This window comes from Aspergillus foveolatus (assembly GCF_047715535.1).
Source record: "Aspergillus foveolatus strain CBS 279.81 unplaced genomic scaffold BDW70scaffold_18, whole genome shotgun sequence".
Taxonomy (NCBI): Eukaryota; Fungi; Ascomycota; class Eurotiomycetes; order Eurotiales; family Aspergillaceae; genus Aspergillus; species Aspergillus foveolatus.
Window position 1 is genome coordinate 225655 of NW_027396082.1, and position 25638 is coordinate 251292.

The 25638-nt window shown below is 51.7% G+C and overlaps 12 protein-coding genes across 12 annotated transcripts; 7 read left to right on the forward strand and 5 right to left on the reverse strand.

Annotated features, from left to right (window-relative positions):
• Positions 1–428: 428 nt before the first annotated feature.
• BDW70DRAFT_32926 (oleate delta-12 desaturase) lies at positions 429–2092 on the forward strand. Its single transcript, XM_073743772.1, has 3 exons — positions 429–718; positions 776–1568; positions 1632–2092. Exons 1-3 carry the CDS (start codon positions 671–673, stop codon positions 2006–2008), a joined length of 1218 nt encoding a protein of 405 aa, XP_073596926.1. The 5' UTR covers positions 429–670; the 3' UTR covers positions 2009–2092.
• A 160-nt stretch (positions 2093–2252) lies between these two features.
• Positions 2253–3942, reverse strand: BDW70DRAFT_134455 (ribosome biosynthesis protein RRB1). The gene is made up of 3 exons (XM_073736512.1): positions 3683–3942; positions 2379–3636; positions 2253–2328 (listed from the first exon to the last, which is right to left on the reverse strand). The coding sequence occupies exons 1-3, from the start codon at positions 3876–3878 to the stop codon at positions 2304–2306; spliced, it is 1479 nt and encodes a 492-aa protein (XP_073596927.1). The 5' UTR covers positions 3879–3942; the 3' UTR covers positions 2253–2303.
• Positions 3943–4092: 150 nt separating this feature from the next.
• On the forward strand, positions 4093–5389 carry BDW70DRAFT_32929 (P-loop containing nucleoside triphosphate hydrolase protein). Its single transcript, XM_073743773.1, has 4 exons — positions 4093–4698; positions 4746–5038; positions 5086–5160; positions 5211–5389. The coding sequence occupies exons 1-4, from the start codon at positions 4221–4223 to the stop codon at positions 5307–5309; spliced, it is 945 nt and encodes a 314-aa protein (XP_073596928.1). The 5' UTR covers positions 4093–4220; the 3' UTR covers positions 5310–5389.
• Positions 5390–9634: 4245 nt separating this feature from the next.
• On the forward strand, positions 9635–11425 carry BDW70DRAFT_134460 (D-2-hydroxyacid dehydrogenase family protein). The gene has a single exon (XM_073736513.1). The coding sequence runs from the start codon at positions 10224–10226 to the stop codon at positions 11253–11255; it is 1032 nt and encodes a 343-aa protein (XP_073596929.1). The 5' UTR covers positions 9635–10223; the 3' UTR covers positions 11256–11425.
• On the forward strand, positions 11402–12593 carry BDW70DRAFT_134461 (uncharacterized protein). The gene is made up of 2 exons (XM_073736514.1): positions 11402–12372; positions 12570–12593. The coding sequence occupies exon 1, from the start codon at positions 11672–11674 to the stop codon at positions 12236–12238; it is 567 nt and encodes a 188-aa protein (XP_073596930.1). The 5' UTR covers positions 11402–11671; the 3' UTR covers positions 12239–12372; positions 12570–12593.
• A 298-nt stretch (positions 12594–12891) lies between these two features.
• Positions 12892–13498, reverse strand: BDW70DRAFT_32987 (uncharacterized protein). The gene is made up of 2 exons (XM_073743774.1): positions 13030–13498; positions 12892–12974 (listed from the first exon to the last, which is right to left on the reverse strand). Exon 1 carries the CDS (start codon positions 13388–13390, stop codon positions 13097–13099), a length of 294 nt encoding a protein of 97 aa, XP_073596931.1. The 5' UTR covers positions 13391–13498; the 3' UTR covers positions 12892–12974; positions 13030–13096.
• A 258-nt stretch (positions 13499–13756) lies between these two features.
• BDW70DRAFT_134463 (uncharacterized protein) lies at positions 13757–14593 on the forward strand. Its single transcript, XM_073736515.1, has one exon. It carries the CDS (start codon positions 13784–13786, stop codon positions 14198–14200), a length of 417 nt encoding a protein of 138 aa, XP_073596932.1. The 5' UTR covers positions 13757–13783; the 3' UTR covers positions 14201–14593.
• A 156-nt stretch (positions 14594–14749) lies between these two features.
• On the reverse strand, positions 14750–15779 carry BDW70DRAFT_134464 (uncharacterized protein). The gene has a single exon (XM_073736516.1). It carries the CDS (start codon positions 15677–15679, stop codon positions 15200–15202), a length of 480 nt encoding a protein of 159 aa, XP_073596933.1. The 5' UTR covers positions 15680–15779; the 3' UTR covers positions 14750–15199.
• Positions 15780–16439: 660 nt separating this feature from the next.
• Positions 16440–20551, reverse strand: BDW70DRAFT_149567 (uncharacterized protein; the record flags this gene model as incomplete). The annotated part of the gene is made up of 5 exons (XM_073739031.1): positions 16440–17922; positions 18489–19079; positions 19132–19647; positions 19706–19869; positions 19922–20551. The coding sequence occupies 5 exons, from the start codon at positions 20549–20551 to the stop codon at positions 16440–16442; spliced, it is 3384 nt and encodes a 1127-aa protein (XP_073596934.1).
• Positions 20552–22198: 1647 nt separating this feature from the next.
• Positions 22199–23000, reverse strand: BDW70DRAFT_134472 (uncharacterized protein). The gene is made up of 2 exons (XM_073736517.1): positions 22913–23000; positions 22199–22855 (listed from the first exon to the last, which is right to left on the reverse strand). The coding sequence occupies exon 2, from the start codon at positions 22705–22707 to the stop codon at positions 22321–22323; it is 387 nt and encodes a 128-aa protein (XP_073596935.1). The 5' UTR covers positions 22708–22855; positions 22913–23000; the 3' UTR covers positions 22199–22320.
• A 678-nt stretch (positions 23001–23678) lies between these two features.
• BDW70DRAFT_134474 (EXPERA domain-containing protein) lies at positions 23679–24428 on the forward strand. The gene is made up of 2 exons (XM_073736518.1): positions 23679–23918; positions 23972–24428. The coding sequence occupies exons 1-2, from the start codon at positions 23720–23722 to the stop codon at positions 24397–24399; spliced, it is 627 nt and encodes a 208-aa protein (XP_073596936.1). The 5' UTR covers positions 23679–23719; the 3' UTR covers positions 24400–24428.
• A 718-nt stretch (positions 24429–25146) lies between these two features.
• BDW70DRAFT_134476 (uncharacterized protein) lies at positions 25147–25576 on the forward strand. The gene has a single exon (XM_073736519.1). The coding sequence runs from the start codon at positions 25242–25244 to the stop codon at positions 25503–25505; it is 264 nt and encodes an 87-aa protein (XP_073596937.1). The 5' UTR covers positions 25147–25241; the 3' UTR covers positions 25506–25576.
• Positions 25577–25638: the final 62 nt, after the last annotated feature.

Sequence of the window (25638 nt, forward strand, 5' to 3'; positions counted from 1 at the left end):
TCAATAGTTACATGCGAATCAACGAATAAAAAGTGAAATAAAAGATCTCAAGCTCCTTCCAGACCTATTCCATCACCCCATACAAGCCGCTCATGGTCTCCTATCCCTCTACGTTTACCCGCAGAAGTGCTAACGGCGCCCCTGAATCGACCCGTGGATCAATGCTCGTCTCAATTCTGGTCCTGAAATAACCGAATCAGCACAAATTTAAAGGGGCTCCAGATCCACAGCGTTGGGTCCAACAACGGCTCAGACTGTCACCGCGTGCAAAAAAAAATTCAGCTGTTAAGGACCGTACCTGGAGGTCCAAGGCCTCTCCCTTTGTCTGGGGAGCCTATCAATCCCATCGTCCAAGCAATAATGGATCCACCATTGATCCCTTTTTCCACAGAATAGGAAAGAGACTGCTCCCCGTATTCGCTAGGCTAGGATGATCTGAGTAAGAGGACGGGGGTTTACGGGGAGCTAGGGCTAAATTTTGTTTGTACGGTAGCGGTATGGCGTTGGGAAAATGGGTTGGGACTGGCTAGACTGCGGACTTGGGACAGGAGCTCCGTTTGAAATCTCTGACTTTTTTCTTTTGTTCTGTTCTGTTTGAGAGTCGTGAGGTTTTGCTTTCGATTCATCTCTCTATAGTACTCACTGGTGCAATTCACCGGTGGTTTGTCCAATGTCCAACATGGCTGCAACTACAACAACCCTAGCAGAGATTGAAAAGGTACTTACTACACCTGTCGTGCTTACCAGACGACACGAAACCTGACATAGAAGGCAGAAAAAAGAAGAAATAACTCTGCAGACAATCAAGAATGCGATTCCCAAGCACTGCTTCAACCGCTCTCTCCTCATTTCCTCTGCCTACGTTGCCCGCGATCTCCTCTACGCCTCCGTCCTCTTCTACTTTGCCCTGCACATCGACACCCTCTTTTCCTCCCAACTCCTCCGCATCCTCGCCTGGACCGCCTACGGTTTCATGCAAGGCTGCGTCGGCACCGGAATCTGGATCCTCGCGCACGAATGCGGCCATGGAGCTTTCTCCCCTTACCAAACGTGGAACGATGTCGTCGGATGGACATTGCACTCTCTCCTGATGGTCCCGTATTTTAGCTGGAAGATCACACACGCCCGACACCACCGGTACACAAACAACACAGAGCGGGACACAGCATTTGTCCCCTGGACAGAAAAGGAGTACGACACTCGCCCGCGCTACTTCCCTGCCTGGTTTGAGATGTTTGAGGACACGCCCGTCTACAACCTAATTAGTCTGCTGGCGCACCAGATTGCAGGATGGCAGATGTATCTCTGTTTTTACGTGAGCGCCGGCGCAAAGAGTAAGCCTGTGCCGCAGGGGAAGCAGAGCGGGTGGTTTGGGGGCCAGCAGAGCGCCAGCCACTTTGATCCGGGCAGTTCGCTGTGGACGGAAAACCAACGGCATTTGATTGCGATTTCGGACCTAGGGTTGCTGCTTGTTGCGGCGGCAAATTGGTACCTTGCGCAGCGGGTGGGCGTGCTCCGCATGATTCTGATCTATGTTGTGCCGTATTTCTGGGTGCACCATTGGCTTGGTATGTCTTATATCCCTTTGACGAGCGTTTCTGCAACTCCGATACTAATATTGTTGACTGCAGTGGCGATCACGTACCTCCACCACACACACCCCTCGATCCCGCACTACACTGATAGCACGTGGACGTTCACCAAAGGCGCCCTGTCCACCGTTGACCGCGACTTCGGTTTTATCGGGCGGCATTTCTTCCACCATATCATCGACCACCATGTCGTGCATCATTTGTTTAACCGGATCCCGTTCTACCATGCTGAGGAGGCGACAAATGCCATTATTCCCGTACTCGGGGACATGTATCATCGCGAAGAGACCGGGTTCTTGTGGAGTTTAATGGAGACATACAAGAATTGTCGGTTTGTAGGCGTTGAAAAGGATGTTGGGAAGGAGGGCGTTTTGCATTGGGTTTTTGAGGAGAAGAAAGGTGCCAAGGCGGAATAGATAGACAGCGATATGCATCATATTCTTTGTTTTGTGGCATGCTAGCTGACCGTGAATAGGTGGTTGGGTTTGTCTGGAATTTGAAATAGATTGCTATGATAGACTTGGTTAGAATAGAATGGGTTAGACCGTGTTAGATAAATGACGGAGACAGATACCCTCGTCGAGAAATTAGGAGCTGACCAATGTTTGTGTCATATCATTCATTCCTAGATTGCAAAGTCTATGGATAGCAGCAACGATGGTATGATGCAAGAGATATAAACAAGAAATATCGTTATTCAACCCGTTACTTTTAGACGCTGATCGTCTTAAAGACACTGCAGTGACAGTCAGCATGAGTAAAATCAATAAGGTGAATAGAACATACCCAAATCCACTGCTTCCCGTTGCCATAAGCGTACCCGGCATTTGTGCCTGCCAGTGAATCTCCTTGACCGACTCCATGTAGTGGACGAATAGCAACTGCGGCGGAACATCTGCCAAACCAGCCTCGCGGCTTTCTTCCTCGTCCAGCTCGACGGCAAGATCCCAAAGGGTAACTGTGTTGTCAGCAGACCCAACAGCAATGACACTGTCGTCGGTTGGGTGCCATTCAATACTGGTGATGGGCTCCTTGTGGAAATCGAACGAGGCAACCGGTGATGCCGTGATAGGGGCAGAGGAAGAGGGGTTAGGCTTCCAGTGCCGCAAGTCCCAGACAGCCCATTGTCCGTCGTCGGCGCCGGTAGCGAGAAGATGAGAAGTCTGCTTCGACCAGGTCATGACGTTCACGTCGGTGTTGGAAATTTTGACATTGACGGCCGGCGAGCGGGACTTCGATCGGACATCCCAAACCTTGACGGTGCCGTCACTGCTTGCTGAGGCGAATACGTTCTTCTCATTCGGCGACCATTGAAGCTCCTCAACCGAGGAGGTGTGGCCACGGAATGCACGGGTGTCTGTTACCCATCCGCCACCTTCGGTGCGAGTAGTTACGTAGATCAGGCCGTCGTTGTCGCCCGTAAGCAGCTTGCCGAGGGGATGAAGAGGAGACCAGTCGAGGGCGTATCCTTCGGATTTGTGCATTCGGAGCGTAGACAGAGGCTTCGACGCGGAAGGAGGGAGCATAGTGCCGGGGACATCGAAGCTAGTCAAGTGCGGCGTGACATCATGAATGACAACTTGCGAGTTCTCCAGCATTGTAGCAGTAATCGTTTGCGGTGGCTTGGTGATATCGGATTGCGGGGTTTGATGGGCGCGGATACGGTTGGCCGTCGAGCCGAGTGGAATGCTCTTGTGCTCGAGAATGGCTTCACCCCCTTCGTCGTCGTCTGAATCGCTTTCAGAGTCCGTCTCGTTCTCTCTTTCCATCTTGCCTAGCCCGCTCAGTTTCAGAACCATCAGCTCGTTCTCCTTCGCCCGACGGCCCTCAGCCTGAGTTCCAGTCACCGCATACACCGTCGCAGGGTAGGTCTTTCGATTGTCGCCTAAAGTATCACGGACAATGTCGAAGGACAAGCACGGCCACGGCGTGCTGAGAGTGTGGAGCATGTCGTAAGTAGAGGGATCGGGGGAGAGAACCTCGCCAGGGGCCAGTTTCGTCCGACCGGGGATGAATGTCTGTTGGTCTACTTCCATTGCGTCGGCTTCAACCATTAGCACTGATTCACGGCGCTCTCGACGGCAGCATACCTTTTTCTTCTTCCTCTCGCTCTGCATCTGGCCGACCATCCACGCCGGCCTCCAGGATCTCATCCTCGCTCTCGAATTCGTCCTCAAACTCGTCCTCGAACTCGCCCATGTCATCGGGAGGGGCATCGGCGAGGGGGCGCTCACCGGCCTTAAGGGCGGCGGCGTCCTCGGAGGCGTCAGCACTTCTTTTCGACATTTTCACGATACGTCTGTCCAGATAAGCGGCAACGAGCCAGTCGTGCAGCACAGACAGAGATGGCGATGATGAAATCTTTGAAGCCGGTGTAGGGTTCAGGAACTTTTTTTTTGTCAAAGGTTGGAGAGCCCGCACTAATCCTATCGTGGACTAGCGGCGATCGCTGAGCTGGAGCTGCGGCTGTGTTGCTCTGTTGACCTCAGGCACTCCCTCCCCTCCTTCTGTCCAACTCGAGTCCCTCCTGCTGCTGCTATTTGTTTCTATCATTTTTCTACTGTTATTCTCCTTATCTCTCTCCCTTTTATTCTACCTGAGCTGTGCTCCAACCTCTCTCACCCCAGCATGGACCCCGCTCAACCCCCGGTCGCCGAAGCGCCTGTGCCTGAAGCCGAACCTCAACACCAGGACCAGTACCAGGAAAACCAGCCAGAGCATCAACATCATCAAACCGAGCTAGATCAACCAGACCAGATGTCGCAAGGATTGTCGCACACGTCGGAGACGGAAACTCCCACCATCGTCCCAACCGCCGCCTCAGAAGAACCTACCCTCCCCTCCACCAGCTATCACAATGGCTACAGCAGCGACTCGCGCGCCCACTATGAATATCATACTCCGATTCAGGACCCCCAGCTGCAACCGCCGACGTCCTCACGACCGAGCTCCGGGTTATCAGGGACCCAGAAACCGCCAGCTCAGACAACAAAAAACAGTGTGGTGATCAAGGTCGGGATGGTCGGAGATGCACAGATTGGGAAAACGAGTTTGATGGTCAAATATGTTGAGGGGAGCTGGGACGAGGATTATATTCAGACTCTGGGTGAGTTCTGCGGCCTCTTTGTTGTCGGTGGTTGCTGATTGCTCCAGGCGTGAATTTTATGGAAAAAACAATTTCGATCCGGAATACGGAGATCACTTTCTCCATCTGGGATTTGGGAGGCCAACGAGAGTTCGTCAACATGCTCCCGCTCGTGTGTAACGATGCGGTCGCTATACTTTTCATGTTCGACCTTACCCGCAAGAGCACTCTGAATTCCATCAAGGAATGGTACCGACAAGGCCGTGGCTTTAACAAGACTGCTATCCCCTTCCTCGTAGGTACTAAGTACGACCACTTCGTCAACTTTCCTCGGGAAGACCAGGAGGAGATTTCGATTCAGGTATGTGCAGCCGCCGCCGCTGACTCTTCTCGGCTCTGACTCTTTAGGCCAAACGCTTCGCAAAGGCGATGAAAGCCAGTTTGATTTTCAGCAGTACCAGCCACAGCATTAATGTACAGAAGGTATGACTAGAGCTGCATCTTCTGTTAGAGTAGCCTATTAACTTTTGCAGATATTCAAAATCGTCCTCGCCAAGGCCTTTGATCTAAAGTGCACAATCCCCGAGATCGAAAATATCGGCGAACCTCTACTACTTTATAAAAACGTCTAATAGCCGCGCCCGCGTGCTTGAGCTTACGTCCGTGCGTTTGGATGAATGATGTTGACGACCGAACGTTCCCTACACCTAGGTTGGGCCTATATCAAGTCCTGGATCCCCACGATCCCGTCTCTCTTTCCTTTTTCTTGTTTCTCATTTCAACAGCATTGGGATGCGCCTGGACTTCATTCTCTCACCATTTCTTTGCTTGTCTTCAATTCCCCATTACCTCTTTCCTTCTAACTGTATCTTTTCTTACTGTCGGAGATTGCGCGTTGAGTCTCTGTGCGTTTTTACCGCGCTTTGCGTGAAATTGCTATGTCGAAGTATGTAATGTGCAAAGACCTTTGAGGTTGTCGTTGTCACAGCCGAATTGAAGTTGTCAAGTCGGTTTTGTTGCCTGCATTCTTATGACACGATCGTCTTCTTACTATGAGGGCCTTTGACGCGGAAGGCCAGTGTAAAATTCTGTAGCTGACTTAGGTATATTTATCTGAGCTACCCGCCCAAGTCTATCGCCATATACGTACCGCGACATATTGCCAGACTAAACAAAGCCAATGTACGAATGTTTCATAGCGGCGGCCTTGAAGAGTGGAAATTGTGTGTTTTGCATAACTGTTGCTTTCCATGGCCTTGGGCGGTTTCTGAAGGGCCGAAATATATTCTGAGGGATATAATCAAACACCAACACCTAGACATCACTCTAGTCTCCACCACAGTGTCAGATAGAGTCGGGCTCCAGGATAGACGGCTGAGGTATGAACATATTTAAACCAACTTATTTCTTGATCATCAGTGATGGAGTCCGTGCCAGGTTAGTTCATCTGGGTCACCTCACTGTACCCTTGTCTCGCTCACTGCCACTGACCATCTATGGCCTCCAGAGCCTAGCTTGGAGAATAAGCCTGGGTGTCTTCTGCCTCAAGGCTTATAATGGTGGCCATTGGGTTCCGTGGTCGGTCATCGCTCGGATGCGAGCGACCAGAGCCGAAACTAAGACTGGGATAGAGTTACTGGAAGATGATTTCTGACCTACAACCTAGGGAGCATTATGAGCAATTGCATGCGCTGAATATCAGCAAGCATGCTTCGAACAGAGGTGAAGGATCATTATGCGTCATTTCCACATTATCATCTATTCCATCTTCATCTCATGTTGGCAACTGAAGGGGCTTTTACGGTCCTATATCAGTATGTCAGAGTATTTAGGCCTCTACTCTCGCCCTGTTCCGGTTTGGCATGGAATGGCTCTTTTGGATTACACGGAGCCGTATATAGCGCACAAATCACATTCACTTCACAAGTCGGAAGTACGGACACTTGGGATGCTCCAGACCATGTGGTATCGCCCGCCTGCGCCGCAATTACCAGCATCGCCATTGGCTTTTCCAGGCTGACACATGAAAGAGAGCTATTTCTTGATTTAATACCGGGGTTTGCGTCTGCTACGTTTCGTGGGTTTTGGCCGGTGGCATGATTCCGTCGCGACCAACGCGCAGCGGCCTGCGCTGTGTCGCAGCACGTAACAGTAAAAGAGCAACTCTGAGATGAAAGACCTTGCCGCGCCTCGACTCAATGCGCGAGTTATTAACTCCAGGCTGACACTGAGGGCTATTCGGTCATTGTCCGCGATAATTGAGTCTTAAATTGAGTCTCAGACGCAGGTGCAACCTCAACCAGCCCGAGCGTCTTCCCGACGATCTTCCTCGGTACCTGGTTTGCTTGATCTCTTTTGGCTACGGTGTAATATTGAGATTGACAGAAGTCGGGTGGCTGCGGTTATGGGCAAACAGGTGCCTCCGTTCGTTCTGACGAGACCGGCTAACGTACCGAGACAGTAGGGGGGGATCCGAACTTGTTCGGCATGAACATTGGATACGCCCTAGTTCTGGTGATGACCGCAGAGCATTGGAGGCGACTGGCAAGAATGAGAATCTTGGGAATGAGAAAGGAGCTGTCTAGAGAAGGAGGGGAACTGGTGGTATACAACATAGAAGTGAAAGTGGTAAATGTGATAAACCTACAAGTCTCGGCTAATTTAGCAGCCTCCAGGAAATTGCCTTTATTGCGTGAGCAGCCAAGTACCCGTCCGGGCTATGACAGCACGAGGGAAGCAAGCCATTATGTGATCTATCACATGCTCACATATTTGGTGCACTGTGACGGACTGCACATGGTTATACTAGGATATTAGAGGTGCAACATTCCCGGCGTCGGCAACCGAACGCTTTCGGCCGGCCACCTCTAGTCCCGTTTGCCTGATCCTGCATACCTTGCGGCATGGTCGGCTTCGCGTCCTATGCCATGCCACATATTTTCATGTGAACACGTTTTATGACAGTTTGCGCCCAGAGAAATTTATTCATCAGCGTCCACCACGACTTTCTCTTACCTGCATCGTGCAGATGGCATCTGGCACTGGCGGATAGGCTGCACAGTTCGGCTGATGGCCTGCGATTCCTGTCTGTGGGAGACCTGATCAGGCATCTGCTCGCATAGGGCTCCTCGACCTAACTTGCCATCTCTCGTGGTCTCTAGCTGGCATTGGCAACGTCAATTCTGGGCGCGGGCTCCTTGAAGAAGAAAGTGTGCCCTGCTTGCCTATCGTCAGTCAACTCTTGTTCTTTTTCACTGGTGCCTGGCGTCCCTACAGCTCTGGCACGAGCTTAGAAAGTTGGCAAATCTCATACGAACAAGAAAGACGCATTTGCTGACGGGGAGCCCCCTCCATTACCTTTTCATTTTTGCCATTGCCCCCCATTCTTCAGCAGTCGCCATTCTTCCCCACCAGTATGCTCCAGAGTAGCTTGGCCACAACTGTCTCCCGATTTATCTCTCTTCAGCCTTGTAGAGTTGGCATTCTCGATGCCGGCATAGACTGTTTTCGGCCTGGGTTCCCGCCTCCTAGCCCCCACAAGACGCAAACGGCCAGGTTTCGTCCTGTAAAGTTCTGTGGTTCTAACATTATCGGTTTGATCCAGCTGCAGGATTTAGTACGATGGCCTGTGCAAAAAGAATGCCACTATGTAGGGCTCCAAATAGCGTTGTTTTGCAAACGGGCGTCGATTGGAACTCCAGGATGGTGGTGACCATGATCGTTCGCTCGAGCCTGTCTCCCATTTTGCTCTTCTTTTTTCAGTCCCAGTTTTATTCTTTTATTTTGTTTGTTCGCGCTGGGACTTCATGGCCCGTCCGTTTGTTAGGTGTCAGATCTAAATCTATACATAGTTTGGATGCCAGCCAATGTGACGCCTTGAGAACCTTGCTGACCCACATCCTCTTGTTGCCTCACAAGCTCCCCTGCTCTCAGAGCACTTACTGGCTGCGGCTAACTGCCTGCTTTCTCTGTCACCTGGCCAGCTGAAATTTTCTTGGAGAGAAGGTCAGAAGCATCAGCTGCAGGAACCGGCGCTCCGGGTTCTGAAAACGATTCCGCGGCTCTGAACAGCCAAACTCTTTCTTTTTATTCTCTCCTCGAACAAGAGCCTGCCATCAGGCGGTGGAAGGAGGGGTGGGGGGATGGGTTGTAGGTTGCGTTACTTCGTCAAGCGGATATCAAACTATCCCCAACAAGAGCGCTACATTGCCTACAGCCGATTTACTCTGCAAATCGCAGGTTCTGCAGCACTGAACAGGGCTAAGGCCTCCTGTACGTGTGGAGAGTTAACAACGCTATATCATAGCCCTTTTGCTAGTAGTTATTTCTTGTTTTGTCACTTCCTCAACCATGCTCACTGAGGGTATTTGCGCAAACGACACGTCTTTCCTAGTCATGCCTTCGAGTCCTCTGAGCTGGCTTGTACAATCGGCACACCATGCTCAGACTGATCGTTTCCAGTGAAAGGTGCGCCCTACCGAGTTTTCCGCTCTCTAATGATGAATGAAGATAAGTGTCGGTTTCTTCTCAGAACCCGTCAAGTTGCTACAATAAGAAGGCTTTTTCAAATATTGGAGTAAGGGCCCTGGAGATTTTGAAAGTGAGGTGGGCGTCGGGGCTCTGCGCGAGGACGTCACAGGTGCCGCGGTTTGCAGTATATCGCGTAAGCAGAGTCTCGAACAGAAAGATCACAGCACAACAATGAGAATACCAGATATCTACAGACGCCAAGTCGTGTGACTTCGCTCGTCCGTGTCAGGGTGCTGGTCATACCATGTACCTGAAGTAGTGACTAGTAGGCTAGCCCTAACTGCGCCACCCGTTCAAACCAGCTAGTTCTGCTGTAATCTATTACGCATATGAACGAGATTTTACGTTTTCTCAATCAATCCAAAGTGGCTATAGTCAACCAGAATATAGCACTAGATGATATTTGGTCTGCCTGATCCTGGGCATGATATAGGCAGTATTGATATAGGCAGTATTGCTGCCTTTCTAGTCCTCATCATCCTAATCAGGACAAGGGCAGGCTTGGCTGATATTTCGGCTTCTATGGCGCATAAGCGAAGTCCTATCAGCCTGCATTAGCTCTTTCTGCGCCGTCATAGTTCTCCTTTTGTTATGACGTGCTTTAGTATCTTAGGGAAAGCAGGTGAAAACCAGCACTGCTAACACAGTATGTCCTCTCCAGGCTTCATTCCACAATGATAGAAGACAGCATTCATAGACATCCCATGTCAAGGCAAGTCCCAAAACAAGGCAATACTAAGGCCAGTTGCGGCCGAGTACTGCATCGTCTTTAGGACTTACCGTGGATTGAGTTAGTACCAGCAGGAGAATCGCAGGTAAGCAGTTATCCAACATTCTCCAAAACCGTCTTGGTTCCTTCTTGGTCATGGAGTTGGCGTATTGCCTCATCTAAGCGATATCGGTACTGCGGGATAAACTCTACCCCGCCAGAGCAGGTAGAAAGCGGCCCTCCACCTCACGTCCATCTTTGTCTGTTCAGTCATCACAACTTCAGACCACGAGTTCCCCCACAGAACATGGCCCTCCCCAAACTCGCCATCCTCGACGACTACCAAGGCATCGCGGGGCCGCACTTCGCCCACCTCGAAAACAGAGTCGCGATCTCGCACTTCCCGCAGACCCTCGACCCCCGCAATGCAGCCCAGCAGTCTGAATTGGTGAACCGACTCCGCGACTATGAGATCATCCTCGCTATGCGCGAGCGGACGCCGCTCAGCAGAGAGACGCTCTCACAGCTCCCGAACCTGAAACTGCTTCTCACTACAGGCACGCGGAATCGCGCCATCGATACTGCCTACTGCGCCGAGCGGGGCATTCCGGTCGCGGGGACCGAAACGCGCGGGCCCGGCGTGCACTCTACGGTTCAGCATACATGGGCACTGATCCTGGCGCTCGCGCGCCACGTCGCGAGGGACGATGCGGCGCTGAAGAGCGATCGAGACTACTGGCAGGGATCGCTGGGAATGACGTTATCCGGGAAAACGCTGGGTCTAGTGGGGTTAGGAAAGCTGGGCTCGGCCGTTGGACGTATTGCGATCGTGGCGTTTGGCATGAAAGTGATTGCATGGTCGGCGAATCTGACCCAGGAGAAGGCCGACGAGCAGGCAGAGGCTGCCGGGCTCGAGAAAGGTAGTTTTGTCTGCGTTGGAGGCAAGCAAGAGTTTTTCGCACGGGCGGATGTGGTGAGTGTGCATTATGTGCTGTCGGAGCGGAGCCGGGGCGTCGTCGGGAAGCCCGAGCTGCAGCGGATGAAGAAGCACGCCTTGCTGGTCAATACCAGCCGCGGGCCGCTGATCGATCAGGACTCGCTGCTGGAATGCGTCGAACACGGGGGGATTGGAGGCGTTGCATTGGACGTCTTCGAGACGGAGCCGCTTCCGGCGGACAGCGTATGGCGGGGGAGACAGTGGGGGACCGACGGACGGAGCGAAGTGCTCCTGACGCCGCATATGGGATACGGTGACGAGCAGATTCACGGGTGGTATGACGAGGTCGCTGCGAACCTGCAGCGGTGGCTGGACGGGGAGGATCTTAAGACTCTGCTGTAAAATACTTCGTTGACGGGCTCGATGGGCTCGACGGCTCGTCGACTCTGTAGAGAAGTACCGAGGCTGAGGAGGATAGTCAGGCACGACGATCTACAGGACCCTCCTCCGTAATTACGCGGTACGCTGTGCCTCGGATGGATGGAGATCATGCATATGCTAGCTGCGCTTAATCTGTCAAACGACGACTCCGTAATTCTCAGACCATAGTCGAGAGACTGGCAGGTCCACTGTCGTAGGACTCCCTCGGCTCAACGTCATCATATAAACAACCTCTGCCCCTCCGTCTGCCCCTCCATACGCTCCCCGTCTCTTTTTCGTCGTCTTGATTCTCTTCTCTTCACTCAGGCTCAGTCCAAACGGCAATCAAGCCCAATTCATTCCATTCACCATATAGCCCAGCATATAGCCCACCCAAAATGCCTATTGCCGTGCAAGACCCGACACCAGCCACCCCCACCACCGTTCCCGGGAAAGCGGACGCCAAATCTCACCCCCAGCCCACACACCCGGGCCTCCTCCACGTCCAGCGCAGCGCGCAGGCGTTCGGCTCGTCGGCAATCAGCGAGGTCTCGCTGCCAGCGGGCGCGCTGTTCGCCAAAATCACCACTGCCACCCCGGCCACCAAAGCGTACACGTCCGTCCAAGTGTCGCGCGATGCCCACATCGAGCTCAATTCCGACCTCGTCTACTGCAACCACTCGTGCGACCCGACGCTCAATTTCGACATGGGCAAGATGGAAGTCCGCGTCGTGGACGACCGTCCTTTGAAGAAGGGGGATCAGTTGACGTTCTTCTACCCGAGCTCTGAATGGGAGATGGACCAGCCGTTCCAGTGTACCTGCGGGGCGGGCGAGAAATGCAAGGGGCTTATCAAGGGAGCGAAGGGGATGGGGAGAGAGGGACTCAAGGGTTACTGGTTGAACGCTCATATTGAGGAGCTCGTCCAGGAGGAGGAGCAGAAAAAGAACGCGGACGGACAGTGAGGATGCAGGATGGCCTTGGAGAATAGAGCTTGGTTAATAGAGATGAATAGAAAAGCGGCAGCGATAGATGCTATGATGTATATAAGAGTCTCAAAAGTAATTAAGAGGATAAGAATGGATATTCGGTTTCATGACTGTACTTGCTGGGTAAGCCTTGGACAGGGGACAACAGTAGACGGGGTGAATGGCCAAATTTAAAGAAATAAAGAACCATGATGATTTCATGTCCACAAGCCAGCCATGCATGTGATTCTAAGATGCCGTCCACAGCACACCTAATGGGCGGAAAGCGCTCTATACAGAGAGCTTTGGGTTTGGGCCATGAACGTACCTCTTTCGTCTCACTGGTTGTATAACTGTCGGCCAGACAGAGCGTACTATAAGCCTGTATCATCCGCGTCGGTTCTCCACTGCCTGCGTCTATGGATCTGGAGGTGACATTATCGATAATAGCTCGCGGTATATGGCCAAACTCAGGGGCGTCAAGTTGGGCTTTGTTGAGCCCGACTAAAATGCAGACTATGGGATCCGTAGCCAGATATCTCGGGATCCCGTCTATGTTATACTTGTTATCAAGGCCCCAATTGGCAGTCACCGTATGAGGTATAGCTACAGACGCTGGTGCAGATCAGTCTTGTTCAGACATACGCCGTCTCGCCGCCACCTCAGGTGCTTTATTATGGCATCAGAGCGCTCAGCCATTGCATAGACACCGGCTTCATTTCGCCCATTGTCCCTTGCGTGGCGTCAGCACTTCGTCGGAGCACTTGTTCGACATATCATGATAATACCCAATTTTTGGAGCGTGGAAAAGTGCTCTTAGCAGATGAGAGTCGCGGTTCTAGAACAACACCGCATCTAGCAGCTGCTTAAATGTTTTGCCATGGTTGTTTCTACCGTGTATGATAGGGGAGATCTTCCGAATGCGTCCCTGGTGTGAGGGTGCGCTCCGAGAGATAATGATGCTTTCATCAAAGACGGCTGGTTTCTGCTGACAGCGTGGTGTAGTATGGCCCCCGTTAGTATGCCTTGCTTTGCTTTTCCTGGTGATTGGGTACAGTTCACTGCCGTTAGTGTGGCGTCACCCATAGCAGAATAGACAATGGGATCTTTCAGGACTGTTTCTTGACTCGAGGCAGGCACCTTTCTCATGAAGAAACCTGACTGAGCCAATCTATCTGCGAATAATAACAAACTCCACCGGGTTCTGTCCCAGTTCTTTCGATTCTATGTCTGCACCCGTATCGAGGAGGCTTACCGCAATAGTAGGAGAATCAGTGGTCTATGGCTCTTCACGCAATAATGCAGAGGCGTAAGTCCTCTCCATCTCTTGCATCAGGCTCAACCCCTGCTGCGATCAAAGCTTGATGATAGGCGGTCTATTGAACAATATTGCAAAGTATAATGCGGTGCGACCTTGGCGATCTTTGGTGTTGAGATCAATGCCAAAGTTCACGGACTCTGCATCTCGAGATTTTCGTGTAATGCAAAGAATAGCAGAGGCGTACCGTCCATGCACGAGTTTTCAGAAGGTTTGTGGACGACATGTCTGAAGCTAATAGCATTCTTGTTATTTCTCGTTCTGCTTCACCACAGCAGCACCGACGAGATGTCTACAGCGCTCGGCGGAGACGGCTGGCATTTTCAACAATGTCTGAAGAACGCTCGCAGAGCCGTGGTGGTCAGACAGGGCCGCTGCGTCCACGAATACCGAATTTCAGAGGGTCCTTCAGTGGCACCCAGCATCCGCGCCTGGTCAGCAACAACATGCAGAGTGAGACTAGTTCACCGGTCACCCCGCAAACACCACCCACTGGGTCCATGGACCATTCTCGCCGACCTTCTGCTGCGTCGATCCATTCGCGACGAGCTCAGAGCAAAAATGTATACTTGTCGGCTGCGGGATTATACGGCGTATTCTATGATTCTCGAACAGGTTATTTCTTAGAATCCATTTGCTAGTGGGAAATTCATTAAGGCACCTGGGATACTCCATGTTCTGATGCTTCGTTTGCGTGGTAAAACACGTTTTAACAGCGTACTGGAGAAACGGATAATGCTAGGATAGTGGTTTCAGAAGTCTGGCTCTGTCGGCTTTTGTCTCTGGAAGGTCCTCTGAGGCAGATGCGCGGATAACCTATGTTCATATAGTTCAAGCAGCAACTCTCAAAGCTTCGTGGCTATGTCCAGGGGCAATGTTCCCAAGTTTTAGGTCTGCAAGTCCATCAGCGCGAAGAAATCTGGACCGACTCATGAATGAGCTCCATTATAATCGTATTTTCCAGAACCTCGCCTCGAGCATGGAAAAAACCACAACACCGTCACGCCCGGTATGTTGCGAGTAACCTGCTTGACGATAGACTTCATGAGCGTTGATTGCCCGCTCTCGGCTTTCCTTTAATCTAAATGAAGTCGCGCTGCTGGGCAAAATGGTCCTTATCAGGCCATTTTCGTATTCTTAAGCCCTTAGCAGCCATTGGCAAGTTTTGATGTGCGCCGTCCTGATAGTTGCATGCCGCGACTTCAACTGCCCAAATGTCAAAGACCATGTATGTTCGGTGTTCCTTGGTGATAACAAAGGAACAGGTGCCTTCGAGGCGCATTGGTTCATGCTGAGTTCCTACCAATCTTGTGCTTCTAGGTGGATTTGGCCGTGGCTTGGAGTTTGTCCATCATCCAGCCTCGCGCACAAGGCGCGGGGAAGGTACGAGAGGATTTCCCTAGCACAGGCGGCGGCGCAGCAGCAGCGAACTGCTGAATGACCGTGTTCTTGTGGAAATCGGCGTAGTGACATATTCCCCGAATAAGAGGCACGGCATCAGGTTGACCACCCCAGCGGCTTCCATCTCGAAGCAAAGGATCCCACCTAGCTCATGACTGCTCTTATGCCTCGTTACTCCGTATTTAATAGCCTGGTTTCGGAAGCAATGTTAGCAAAGATACCGGTAATTTCGTATCGGGTCACCGTGAGACCAATATATCTTTGACAGCCAGCACAATATTACCACCAACATGGTCATATGAGGATTGAAAGAGGACGTCGTCGGCCGATGGTAGCAGATCAGATATGCGCATTCGAATCTTATATGTCTCCGCGACCAGATTTGCCTTGGATTCGAAACCTCTGCAAGTAGGTCGTGTGACGGTCCTTTCAAGTACCCAGTTTTCTGAAACCCGCCAGGTGGCGTCTTTCCACATCATATTGTACGATTCCCCGTATTGTCCATCTGACTGTCCTACGACAAGATCACCGAGACGAATAACCGCCTTATCGCTAGGGTCCCCACCAGCAATGCCCAGAAGCGCGTGTTTCAACGATGGAAAAGCAATGCGCATTCGCTCTGTAGCAGCGACAGCCGCATTCGTGCACATTTGGCCGGCGGGCAGGAAGGTAAACGATGTCATGGTGATGGATACGACCGGTCGCATAAGCAGTCTCATCGTACAGTTCGTCAAGGACCGATCTTGCTGCGCGTATTCGAGGGTGAGGGCAAATCCATCCGATTTTGACGTCTTCTGACTGAAGTCTTTTGGTTAGGACGGCAGCGTTTCAGATATAAGACGTTCTGTCTAGCGAAGCATGATAAACTTGAGCTGGAGATCTGCGCAGTGTGGGAACGAAAGGGATACAGTGAGAATGGAAAGAAGAGGCAGAGGCAGCGTCGCCAGGCTGAGCCGGGCTAACCTGAAATGGCCCCGCGCCAACTGAGCCTATCAAGCGCTGAAATATTGAAAGCGAAGATCAGCACCTAGTTTTCTATAACTAAGTGGGATAGTGTTTAGATATCATGTGAGGCACATCTTGAGAACCAACCAAGCTCGAAGTTAGGGCTTAGGATTAAAGTCAGGCCAGCGCACGGATCTAAAGCAAGTCCAGGTTCTTCTGTCTCGCCAGCCTCATACATACAAAGATTGATGCGCTGGTAGAGGTTTCGCAAGATTCCATCTGTGCCCGTCGGGCACTGTTCGAGGATGGTCGGCAGACAAAAGAGGTTGAACCTTCGACCTCCAACGTAAGGCAAATCCACCCAGGTACTAAGTACATTCCCTGCAAGTTTGTTTCTATGAATAAATGTAGTGTCATTAAGGACCATATCATGCCGTTTATCTCAGAAACTCCCAAAACCCGGGTATGTGTTCGCGCATAAAAAAAAAAAAATCCGCACTCCTTCAATATGCCGTCTGTCTAATAACCACCTTGTCACGTCTCACACTCCCCGTTCGCATCATCCTCCTCCGGCTCATGCTTAACCAACCTCTCATCGTTATCGTCAACAAGAATATCATCAAACGCGGCAGCCCGATTCTTCAGCCTTGTCGCCGCCTGCTCCTCACTCGGCTGGTCCCGCACTTCCTGATCCATTTCAATCGTCTTCAGTGCAAACTGCACGCTAACCTTAGAGTCCCAGATCCCTTCGCGGCGATTACATACGCTTAGCAAGTACAGTGCTTTTTGCTGCACGCGCGGATCACGCGATCGTGTCGCGGTAAGGGTGAGGGGCGGAACGATACCCAGCGAAAATGCGAAAGTCCGTCTTCGGGATGGGTTTGCTGCAGCACATCGGGCGAGATAGGCTTCGGCAATGGCGACGATGCGCGCGAAGTTGTCGTTGTGTGGGCCCCATGCATCCGCCGGGTCCCAGGTGTTGCTTGTCAATAGCATAGGTGACAGCAGGAACCAGATGCGGAGGATATCGGGGTCTTGGCCGTAGTCGACCCCGTCTGGTGGTGGCGGTGATGATGGTGATGTTGAGGAGATGCAGAGACGAGTGAAGGTATGATGGAGCTGCTTCATGTTTTCCCGCACATCGGCCTGCGGCGTCGAAATGGAAGGACTAGGCGCCTCCCCCTTCGCTAGGGCGCGCGCCGAGTCGAGCATTCCGTGTAAAATATGGTTCCACAAGGCATTTAGTGAATCATGTACATCGTCTTCGGGCAAGGGATATCGCGCTACGACCTCGAGGTTATCGTCCGACGAGGCCATGCTCAGACTACTTCCGCGCATCTCGATAAGCTGGTTATCAAGGCGCGTGAACAGCGAGCGCATCGTGCGTTTGGGGATTATTGACCCTGTTCTGGGGTCCCCCTCGTACTCCCGTAGGAGATTCAGTCCCGAGCGCATATGGACAATAGCCGCCTGCGTCGAGCCCCGTAGACACTCGAAGCAGGCAAAAAAAATGCATGAAACGAGAATCAAATCCGGTTCTGCACCAGCCCCGGCTCCGGTCCCAGCGTCAGCCGCTCTCCCCGGTCCTTTTGCACGAGGATGTAGAATGAAAGCCTCGTTCACACGCTCCTGTAATAACCGCAATGCCTTGCCGTAATGCTGCATCGAAAATGTCGCCATGGGACTCCATGCCCCGATCGCACTGGCATCATCGTACTCGAAACACTGCTGCATGGCACCGAGAGCAATGATCGCGTGCGCAAGGACATCCTCGCGATGCGCCGCCTGCAGAACGCGCTGAGAAAACTGGATCGGAAAGCGGGTGCGCATCTGGGCTAAAAAAAAATCGAGGCTGTGTTTTTCGGCGCTGGTGGCCGCGAATGTCGCTCGCGGCGTGTACACCACGATGCGCAGGTTGGGTTTGCCATCATGACCGTTGGCGTAGGCGCAGGAGCGCTTGGAGCGGATACAGTTGCGGCAGGTTGGTTTGCCTTCGTCGCATTTGATCCGCCGAGATCTGGGGGAGAATTAGGAGACGGGGGTGAGAATAGGCTAAAGCAGGCAGGGAGAAGCGTACTTGCAGGTAATGCAGCCAGTGCGTACTTTTGTTGAGCCGATGCGGATGCTCTTGGGCTTTTCCATGCTATAAGGCTAAAGGATGAATGGTCACATTTGATTAATTTGATTAATCTGCGGCAGGCGTGTTAGGTTACCGCAGTGGTGGGAGAGACTGGCTGGCTGACGGGGGAACACAATCACAGGATTCTTGAGGAGGGGAATTGGAGAAGAACATAGTGCCGCCAAGAGTGGCTTAGCGCTGCCACGAAGGATGTCGATCAGCGGCAGCCGATTGGCTGACAAAGCCTTGGCGTATTAAGAGTATTTAACGGGGGAAACGGAATACGGGATGCGAATACCGGGGTATACCTAATCTGGGAGAGTATACGAAGTAGACAGGAAGGCGTTGGTCACTACTGCCTATGTACAGAAGATTATCGTGCCGGTGACGGCGAGAACCCAAAGCCAGCCGACTCGTCCTTCCAAGGTAGGTCGTCCACCCTCCCAACGCTCAAGGTCTCGTACTTTCGCAGCATATCATTGATCCCGGATGCGGCATGTGACTGCCATCGCCCGTCCAGACTGCCGATGTACTCTCCGTTATCAGCCAGCTTCTGCAGTCCTTCTGCGTAATGGTTCCACCGGTCTGGAATCTCGGGCGATGTATTCTTGAAGAACAGCTCATTCAGCTCGGGCGGCATATCCACCGAGCTCTCCCATTGGCCGCACTGCAGCCGGAATTTCACCGAATGTCGAAAGATGTGGAATAGATGCATGCCGACCTGAGATCGGGAGGCGATGATGGAAAATGCACTGGTCAGTAAGAGGAAGTCGTGGTCGAGGACATTAAATGAGTCTTGTTCGAGAAAGGTGAAGAGGGCGAGCAAGATGGCGTACATGGCGAATTGGTGGGCGCGTTCCATTCCGTACTCGGCTTTATGCACTCGGGTCAGGGTGGCAATCTCGCGGGCTGAGGTGAGCGCAATATTCAGGGCCTCGGCGTCGGCGACCTGCGTCGAAGGTTCTTGGTTTACTTCACCCGTGATGTCGTTAAAGGGTGGCTTGCCTTCGAACCAGTCGCAGTATAAATTTATCAATAGGGCATGGTACCGCATCCTAGACCACTGATCAGTTTCTTTTCCGCACGGAGAATTATCGCTGTACAAACCTTAGCAGGATGATATGCGGCGCCGGCCTCTCGGCCAGACTGAAGATGGGCGGCAGGTCTTCCTCCCAGTGCCGTAGCTTGTTGTAGAGCTCCCGTTTCTGTTCAGCTGTGTTCCCCGCGGGATCATCGGCTTTGGGAATGAGCGTGGAAGACATGTCCCTTGCGATGTAAGACAGCTTGCATGCTTCATCAAATGCCTGACTCAGCCACGATGGTCGGTCAGGCTTGTTCAATGGATACGCCACCCATCTGTCCGAAGGTTTCGAGGTCTCACGGTCAAGCCGTGGAATGCTGACGTCGTTTACAGCGCTTTTCCGCAGGAAATTGGTGTGCACAATCGTATCGATCTGAAACAAGCCCCATGCCGTTCGCTGAACAGATCTGATCATCTCTTCCGACATTTGCGAGTTGTTCAGGTCAAGCTGCGGGCTGTTGATTATCCCCAGCGCCTCTGCCATCTCGACTGCCTGGTTGAGCATAATATACCCATGATCATCGTCCCCGACCATTGAATACCTGTCGAAACCATCAGTCACAGACAGGAACAAACTCACAACTGCTGAACCGAGCCCACCTTTCATATAGCAGCAGTGTGGCCTGTATGGATGCCAGTCTGACAACCGATCCTTTTTCAAAGCGATTATTCTGCAGATGCCTCTCAGCCTCCGCTAAAAAATCCGTCCCTTTCGTCTTGACGTCGCCTGGTACCGCATAAGCCTCGGAGTAGTGCGAATAATGCTGGTTTTCATTAGCCACGTTCCAACTAATTGCCTGCATGCCTAGAACATACACAAGCATTTGCAAGAAGCGCATTGACGAGAAATGGGCTGCAGAAATCACTTTGCATGTTTCCCTCGCGCATGTGCCTAATTAGGATGCCGGGATCGACAAAGGCGTAAAACGGATAGTCCCAAGTGAAATACAGCGAAACCAAATGCGACACCAATCCGTCATCGTCTGTCACGGTCGTCCACGGCTTCGCGGGCACCTTTACGGGCGCGGAATCACACAGGTAATGGATATCCATAACCTTTGACCGAAACGGGGGCGCGCCACTCTCTACCTCATATCCAGCGCGCAGCTTCGAGTCTCTGACATCCGTGGTCGAGGCGTGGTTCGGCGTCGGGACGCCCGTTAAGGTCTGGTCCAGCCAGCACCGTACCTCGGGGAATGTGGCCCCGTTGCGAATCAAGTCGAGTAGTGGCTGGGACCCTGCTTCGTCGGTCGACTGAATGATTCGAAAGATATCAGTCAACAGCTTCTTGTGGTAGTCGTCCTCGCCTGAGTCACTGTCAACTTGCGCACCATGCTCGTTAATGCGCCGTCGACAGTTGCGGCACGGGGCAGTCCCGGTGCAACGTTGGCCGTACTGATGATAGGTAATGCAAGAGGCTGGTTCGCCTGCTTGAAACATTGACATCATGCAATACTATCGCTTAGAAAGCCGACCATGAGGGTAGTTAGCGCTAGGATGGGTTATAACGGAAGATCGTAGCTATCGAGGGTCGAGATTGATTAAGTGACATTAAGCCCGGTCTTGTTCCTGTCACGTGGTGGGGTCATCCCTATGACGCAGAAGACGCTACGGTCTGGCAATCCGCCAATCAGAGGAGCCAATTTAACCCAGTTCCCTGAATCGTCTTTCGGATCTATAGTTTTTGAGGCATAGTTCGTCGCCCGAACTTATCACCAGCCATATAATATATCCGGATCGTCCTTCCTCGTCATCCAGTACCTACGCTGAGTTACACGTGACAAGGATCGTATATTCCGTATGCCCGCTCGCAAGAATTTTCGAGAAATGGAGGTGTCGAATGGGTAGCGAGCCAAGATAGCCTGCAAATTGAAATGCTTTAGGGTGAGTGAGTATGTGTTCGAATGACTTGTGAGCTGTACCAGAACCTACCAGCAGAAACGACGATACTTGATTGAAGCAGCATGGGTAACAATGCCATTATACCCCTGCTCCCCCGGCCGCGCCACCCATGGCTCCCGCGATAAAGATTATCTTGGGGCGGGCAGGTATGCGTAAGCAAGGCAGGCAGACTGGCATGGTCCCAACTAATGTGGCAGTTCAGCATCAGCCCCTGGAATCCAGAAGACCGGCAATCTCATGGAGCCCCAATTCGTCCCAATCTGCACGGCGAGAATTCGCACAGCCGGAATACACCTGAATCTCCGGGCGTTCGATTTTTCTGGTTCCGAGAATGTCGTTTCGCCGCCGCCTAAGACATAGCACGGCCCATCTGGATTTGCGGTGGTTTCCACCCATAACGTCATAAGAGCAGCGTAGGCTTTGCTGTCGGACGAGGGACAACATGAATTTGGATCTAAGAAAAGTGATGCTCTTCGGGGAGAAGCAGTTGTCGTTACTGTCTGACCGGGACGCGACAAAAGCTGATTCGCAGCCAAACTCCATAGGTTAATACAACTTTGTCAGGCTGCATATTTATCCATCACTGTGAAGCAGGCCAGGTGTTCAATACGAGGAGCACTTCAAGACCTCCATTGGCCAGCGAATAAACGGCCGATGGGAAGACTTCAGGTTATGCAATATCCCGATCAGTATATGTTCCGGCCAGTCGCGAAGGAACCATGTTGAGTTGAGTTCCTTGAGGAGCACGAGAAAGAAGGAAAACAACACTAGCGAAACTGATTGTCTGCTTTGCAATGCTGTAAGGAACGGGTCTGGTAAAGTATAAAGCCAGCCGAAGATCATCAGCCAGAGGTCTAGCTCGTTTACCTTAGAATCAGGGATGTATAAGGACTGATAAATATACTGGAGGCGCTGAAATACCTGGTGATAGCTTGCGGCAGCACGGTCTGAGGGTACGGTGAGAGGTAACTGGCTGAGATGCGAGAGTTCACTGCTATATTCATCGGAGACTGTGGAGATTCTCGCCCAACTGTTGAGTTTGCTCTCCCCACACGAGGACGGCTCTTTGTGATCCGCAGAATGGAGCAGAGGGGCGTCAATGGCAAAGTTCGCGATACAAGTCTCTAGGACTGTCCTTATGCCCATGAAGAGAGCCAGGGATCGTGCCTGACCATCATCGCTAAACGCCAAGTACTCCCCCGGCTGCGGACCCCTTGCAACCGAGCACAGAAAGATGAGAAGCGCGGCAGCATAAAGTGCAAGACCATTTTCTTTTCCCAGAGACGGGATCTGCGCGGCAACTATGCCAACTGCTATAGAATAGTGCCGCTCGCCTTCGGCGAGATAAGTCGCCACTGTGCCCTGTTATTTGGCTTAGATGATCGTCGGCCCATGGCGCGCGAAAGGAAGCAGGAAATAGCGAGAAGTAAGTGCAAGAGGTAGTGGAATGAGAAGCCGAGTCGGATAAATTGGCTAATTGCCATTTGATTTGAGCCGCCTAGATCTTTCGAGGAAATGACATGATAGAATAGCACCATGTCAGTGGCTGAGAAGTTGAACGGTTTGTTTGCCACAGCAGTACACGACTCCTGGTGCCGGTATCTGCAGCTCCACCTGCATTGATGGGACATAGCGCCTAGCATGCCGCCGCTTTGGAGGCCTGAAGTGCGTCTGGTTGGAGGAGATGAAGGTGAACGCATCGTCCGCCTGTTGCTCGGGTGCAGAATCACATGCGGCTGATGGCTGACGGCTTAAGTCGGTACCTCTTTCGTCTCCTGTGGCATTTTTATAGTCACAGGGAACAGAGTGGCGCAGGCAGTTGCTGCATTCAGGCTTTTTCTCGTCACACTGGTGCAGTATCGGTCAGTTCTTTGCTGCTGCTTGGGCTGGAGTTGGCTGCGGAACCTTTATCCTGCGCCGTTTGCAATTCCCGCAACCCAGACGGGATTTTTTGTGAGATTTTCGGGATTTGCTCGCCGTATATGAGTTAACAAGCCTTGAGGCCATTTCCCTCAGAGATTAAATAGCGGCGGTGTTCGTTGACGATGCAAAACCTGGGAGCTTGTATGTGGAGACCTTAACCCTAAACGGGATTAGACTAATCCGGCCCGGAACAGCATTATCCCGCCGGCCTGGGTTCCCCCAATAAGGTGTCTCTGCCTCAATCTGCCGGACGACGACCTGGGGTGTGGTTGGTCCACTTGGATATCTGGATTGACTTAATGATTACATTGCAGAACACCGGTCCAGAAGTGGCATAAATAGAGTAGGTTGATGAAGACTCCTGCAAAGAAAAGGGGTACGTTTGAGTGTTTGACATTGCATACTGATCTGATGGAGATCTTGACACAAGTGGTGAGGAATGTGTGCTGCAGCGGCTTCTCGACACAATCAAGCACAGACAAGTAGAACGCCTCATTCTTGGCCGTTAAGGCCATGAGGATGTAACCTAAAACCTTAGGAAAAACAGTTTTCAACCCTCAGTAAGCCGTACGGCCAAAGTAAGATCGGATCCCGCGGACACCGCGGGAGCCGTACGCGCATACTCTGCTTCCGAATCGTATCACTTTTCCTAGGCTGCAGCAACCACCAGGAACATCCCCACAAAATAAATAGCTAGTCAGGTACCAGACCCTGGTTAGATATTTAAGTAGAAGAGTTATATTATCTACTTATCGACGTGCTCGGACAGAGTAGCAGTCCGCCGCCAAAATGACCACTCTCCACTCCTACTACCCCCCGGGCGTCGAAATCCCCCATTACATTGCCAATGAACTCAGTACTCCTACTCTGCTCGCCATATTTGGAACGGCCTGTGCAATAGTGTTTTCTGTGACTACTCTTCTCGCCAAAAAAGCCAACCCGAAGATCTCAAATTCTGAGCTCTACAAGACTCTCTGGTTTGCCCTGTGTAGGTTCCTCACAGCTAAGTAGCAAGTGCAACCCTAATAGAGAACAAAACAGGCGGCTCCATCCATCTTATCCTAGAAGGCTACTACGCCCTCAACTTCCTCACTCTCGCCTCGTCCAGCCACCCGCTCGCTCAGCTCTGGAAGGAATACGCCCTATCGGACTCGCGCTATCTCACGCCGAACTCCTTCGTGATGTGCATGGAGTCCATCACCGCATTGTTCTGGGGCCCTCTTTCTTACCTCTTAGCTGGATTTATAGCGACTGACCACCCGCTTCGACATCCGCTGCAGATTATCATCTCGCTAGGCCAGCTCTACGGCGACGTGCTATACTACGGGACTTGTGCGTTTGAGTTCCTAGTCAACGGATTGGAGTTCTCGCGACCGGAGAGGTACTACTTCTGGGGGTATTTTATGCTCCTGAATATGTTTTGGATTGTTATCCCGCTTGGTGAGTTGCTGGCTTCGCTCTTTTGGTGAGACAAATTCTGATGTTGGATAGTTCTTATCGCGGACAGTGTAAAGGCGTGTAAGAATGCTTTTGCCGAGGTCAACAGGATCAAGACAGGAGGAATGAATGGGAGCCTGAAAAAGACCCCCTAGCTGGATTCTGTGCTTATATGCAGTAGACCCGCTCAGAAGCGAAGATCTGCTTAAAGTGAATACATAGTAGCATAAGCGATCTACCCTAGAAGTCTATTATCCTTAAAGTCACTTCAGCTACGTATTCACCAAGAACCCGGTTTGATGGAGAGCCAGAGCTCCGCTCGCTGGACATGGTATTGCCAAAGGAGTCTTTTTCGTCTACTCTTTTGGCCCCAACTTAAATGTTGGCTTCACATACGACTTCAGAAACGTTGCTGTTTTGTTCCGGGTCCACATTGCCTATCTGAATTCTGCTTGAGGCGTTGACCCTAACCGTGGCCCGGATTGGACGCATCATGGTCTCCTCAGCGTACTCTGGAGTAGATCTGCTACCAACGGGCTCTATCTAATGAAGCATTCCTTAATGTAGCCAAGCGCCCGAATTCACCTGATTCGAAACGCCAGATACGCCGTTGTACGACGTCTCTGGCACGAACACAGCCACTCGGGCGCCTGCCTATATGCACGCGGCCGTCTTATGATGTCTGCACGCCGCAGCTGTTCTGTTTTACTCCATTTATAAACCTCTACTGTCTCATCTTGGTTCAACCTCCAGTCGAACTACATATCCAGATTTGACCTCTTCTGAAGCGCTGGTAGACAACCAAGAGCCGCTGGCTCAACCACCTCTCTCAAGCATCACTAACATCCTATGGTACTCATAGGACCGCTTGAAAATGATCAAAGACACAAAGCTCCCTATTCCCCCTCCCCGCGTCTACCCAGGTCCGCCTCCGGCCTATGATGCTCATTATGACTACGAGTCCCAGCAGCTGCCGCCGCGCAGGGCAAGAATACAAACGTGGAGCGATACGAAGCGGGAATGGAGATACGGGTCTAGGTCTCGAGTGATCAAGTATTACCTCGGGTATGCCTTGGCCGGCTTTATTATTGGGGCGATTATTGGGATAATTATTGCCTTTATTCGTCGGTTTGCATGAATGGTTATGACCTGCCCGATACGTTGTCTTTTGGATAAATTGTCGTCAGTTCAAGATTCTGTTTTTTTTTTTTTTTTTTGAATATATATTTTCCCCGCTACTACATCTTCGTAGGTCTACACAAACATTACAA

What these genes read in the sequence shown, in the direction of transcription:
- BDW70DRAFT_32926 (XM_073743772.1), top strand. Translation starts at nt 671, where the DNA reads ATGTCCAACATGGCTGCAACTACAACAACCCTAGCAGAGATTGAAAAG. An exon ending in CCCTAGCAGAGATTGAAAAG is followed by an intron (nt 719 to 775) that starts GTACTTACTACA and finishes CATAGAAGGCAG; the next exon opens with AAAAAAGAAGAAATAACTCT. An exon ending in CTGGGTGCACCATTGGCTTG is followed by an intron (nt 1,569 to 1,631) that starts GTATGTCTTATA and finishes TGTTGACTGCAG; the next exon opens with TGGCGATCACGTACCTCCAC.
- BDW70DRAFT_134455 (XM_073736512.1), bottom strand. Translation starts at nt 3,878, where the DNA reads ATGTCGAAAAGAAGTGCTGACGCCTCCGAGGACGCCGCCGCCCTTAAG. An exon ending in GCGAGAGGAAGAAGAAAAAG is followed by an intron (nt 3,637 to 3,682) that starts GTATGCTGCCGT and finishes TAATGGTTGAAG; the next exon opens with CCGACGCAATGGAAGTAGAC. An exon ending in ACGGGAAGCAGTGGATTTGG is followed by an intron (nt 2,329 to 2,378) that starts GTATGTTCTATT and finishes CTGTCACTGCAG; the next exon opens with TGTCTTTAAGACGATCAGCG.
- BDW70DRAFT_32929 (XM_073743773.1), top strand. Translation starts at nt 4,221, where the DNA reads ATGGACCCCGCTCAACCCCCGGTCGCCGAAGCGCCTGTGCCTGAAGCC. An exon ending in AGGAGGAGATTTCGATTCAG is followed by an intron (nt 5,039 to 5,085) that starts GTATGTGCAGCC and finishes CTGACTCTTTAG; the next exon opens with GCCAAACGCTTCGCAAAGGC. An exon ending in ACAGCATTAATGTACAGAAG is followed by an intron (nt 5,161 to 5,210) that starts GTATGACTAGAG and finishes TAACTTTTGCAG; the next exon opens with ATATTCAAAATCGTCCTCGC.
- BDW70DRAFT_134460 (XM_073736513.1), top strand. Translation starts at nt 10,224, where the DNA reads ATGGCCCTCCCCAAACTCGCCATCCTCGACGACTACCAAGGCATCGCG.
- BDW70DRAFT_134461 (XM_073736514.1), top strand. Translation starts at nt 11,672, where the DNA reads ATGCCTATTGCCGTGCAAGACCCGACACCAGCCACCCCCACCACCGTT.
- BDW70DRAFT_32987 (XM_073743774.1), bottom strand. Translation starts at nt 13,390, where the DNA reads ATGAGAAAGGTGCCTGCCTCGAGTCAAGAAACAGTCCTGAAAGATCCC.
- BDW70DRAFT_134463 (XM_073736515.1), top strand. Translation starts at nt 13,784, where the DNA reads ATGTCTGAAGCTAATAGCATTCTTGTTATTTCTCGTTCTGCTTCACCA.
- BDW70DRAFT_134464 (XM_073736516.1), bottom strand. Translation starts at nt 15,679, where the DNA reads ATGAGACTGCTTATGCGACCGGTCGTATCCATCACCATGACATCGTTT.
- BDW70DRAFT_134472 (XM_073736517.1), bottom strand. Translation starts at nt 22,707, where the DNA reads ATGCGTTCACCTTCATCTCCTCCAACCAGACGCACTTCAGGCCTCCAA.
- BDW70DRAFT_134474 (XM_073736518.1), top strand. Translation starts at nt 23,720, where the DNA reads ATGACCACTCTCCACTCCTACTACCCCCCGGGCGTCGAAATCCCCCAT. An exon ending in GACTCTCTGGTTTGCCCTGT is followed by an intron (nt 23,919 to 23,971) that starts GTAGGTTCCTCA and finishes AGAACAAAACAG; the next exon opens with GCGGCTCCATCCATCTTATC.
- BDW70DRAFT_134476 (XM_073736519.1), top strand. Translation starts at nt 25,242, where the DNA reads ATGATCAAAGACACAAAGCTCCCTATTCCCCCTCCCCGCGTCTACCCA.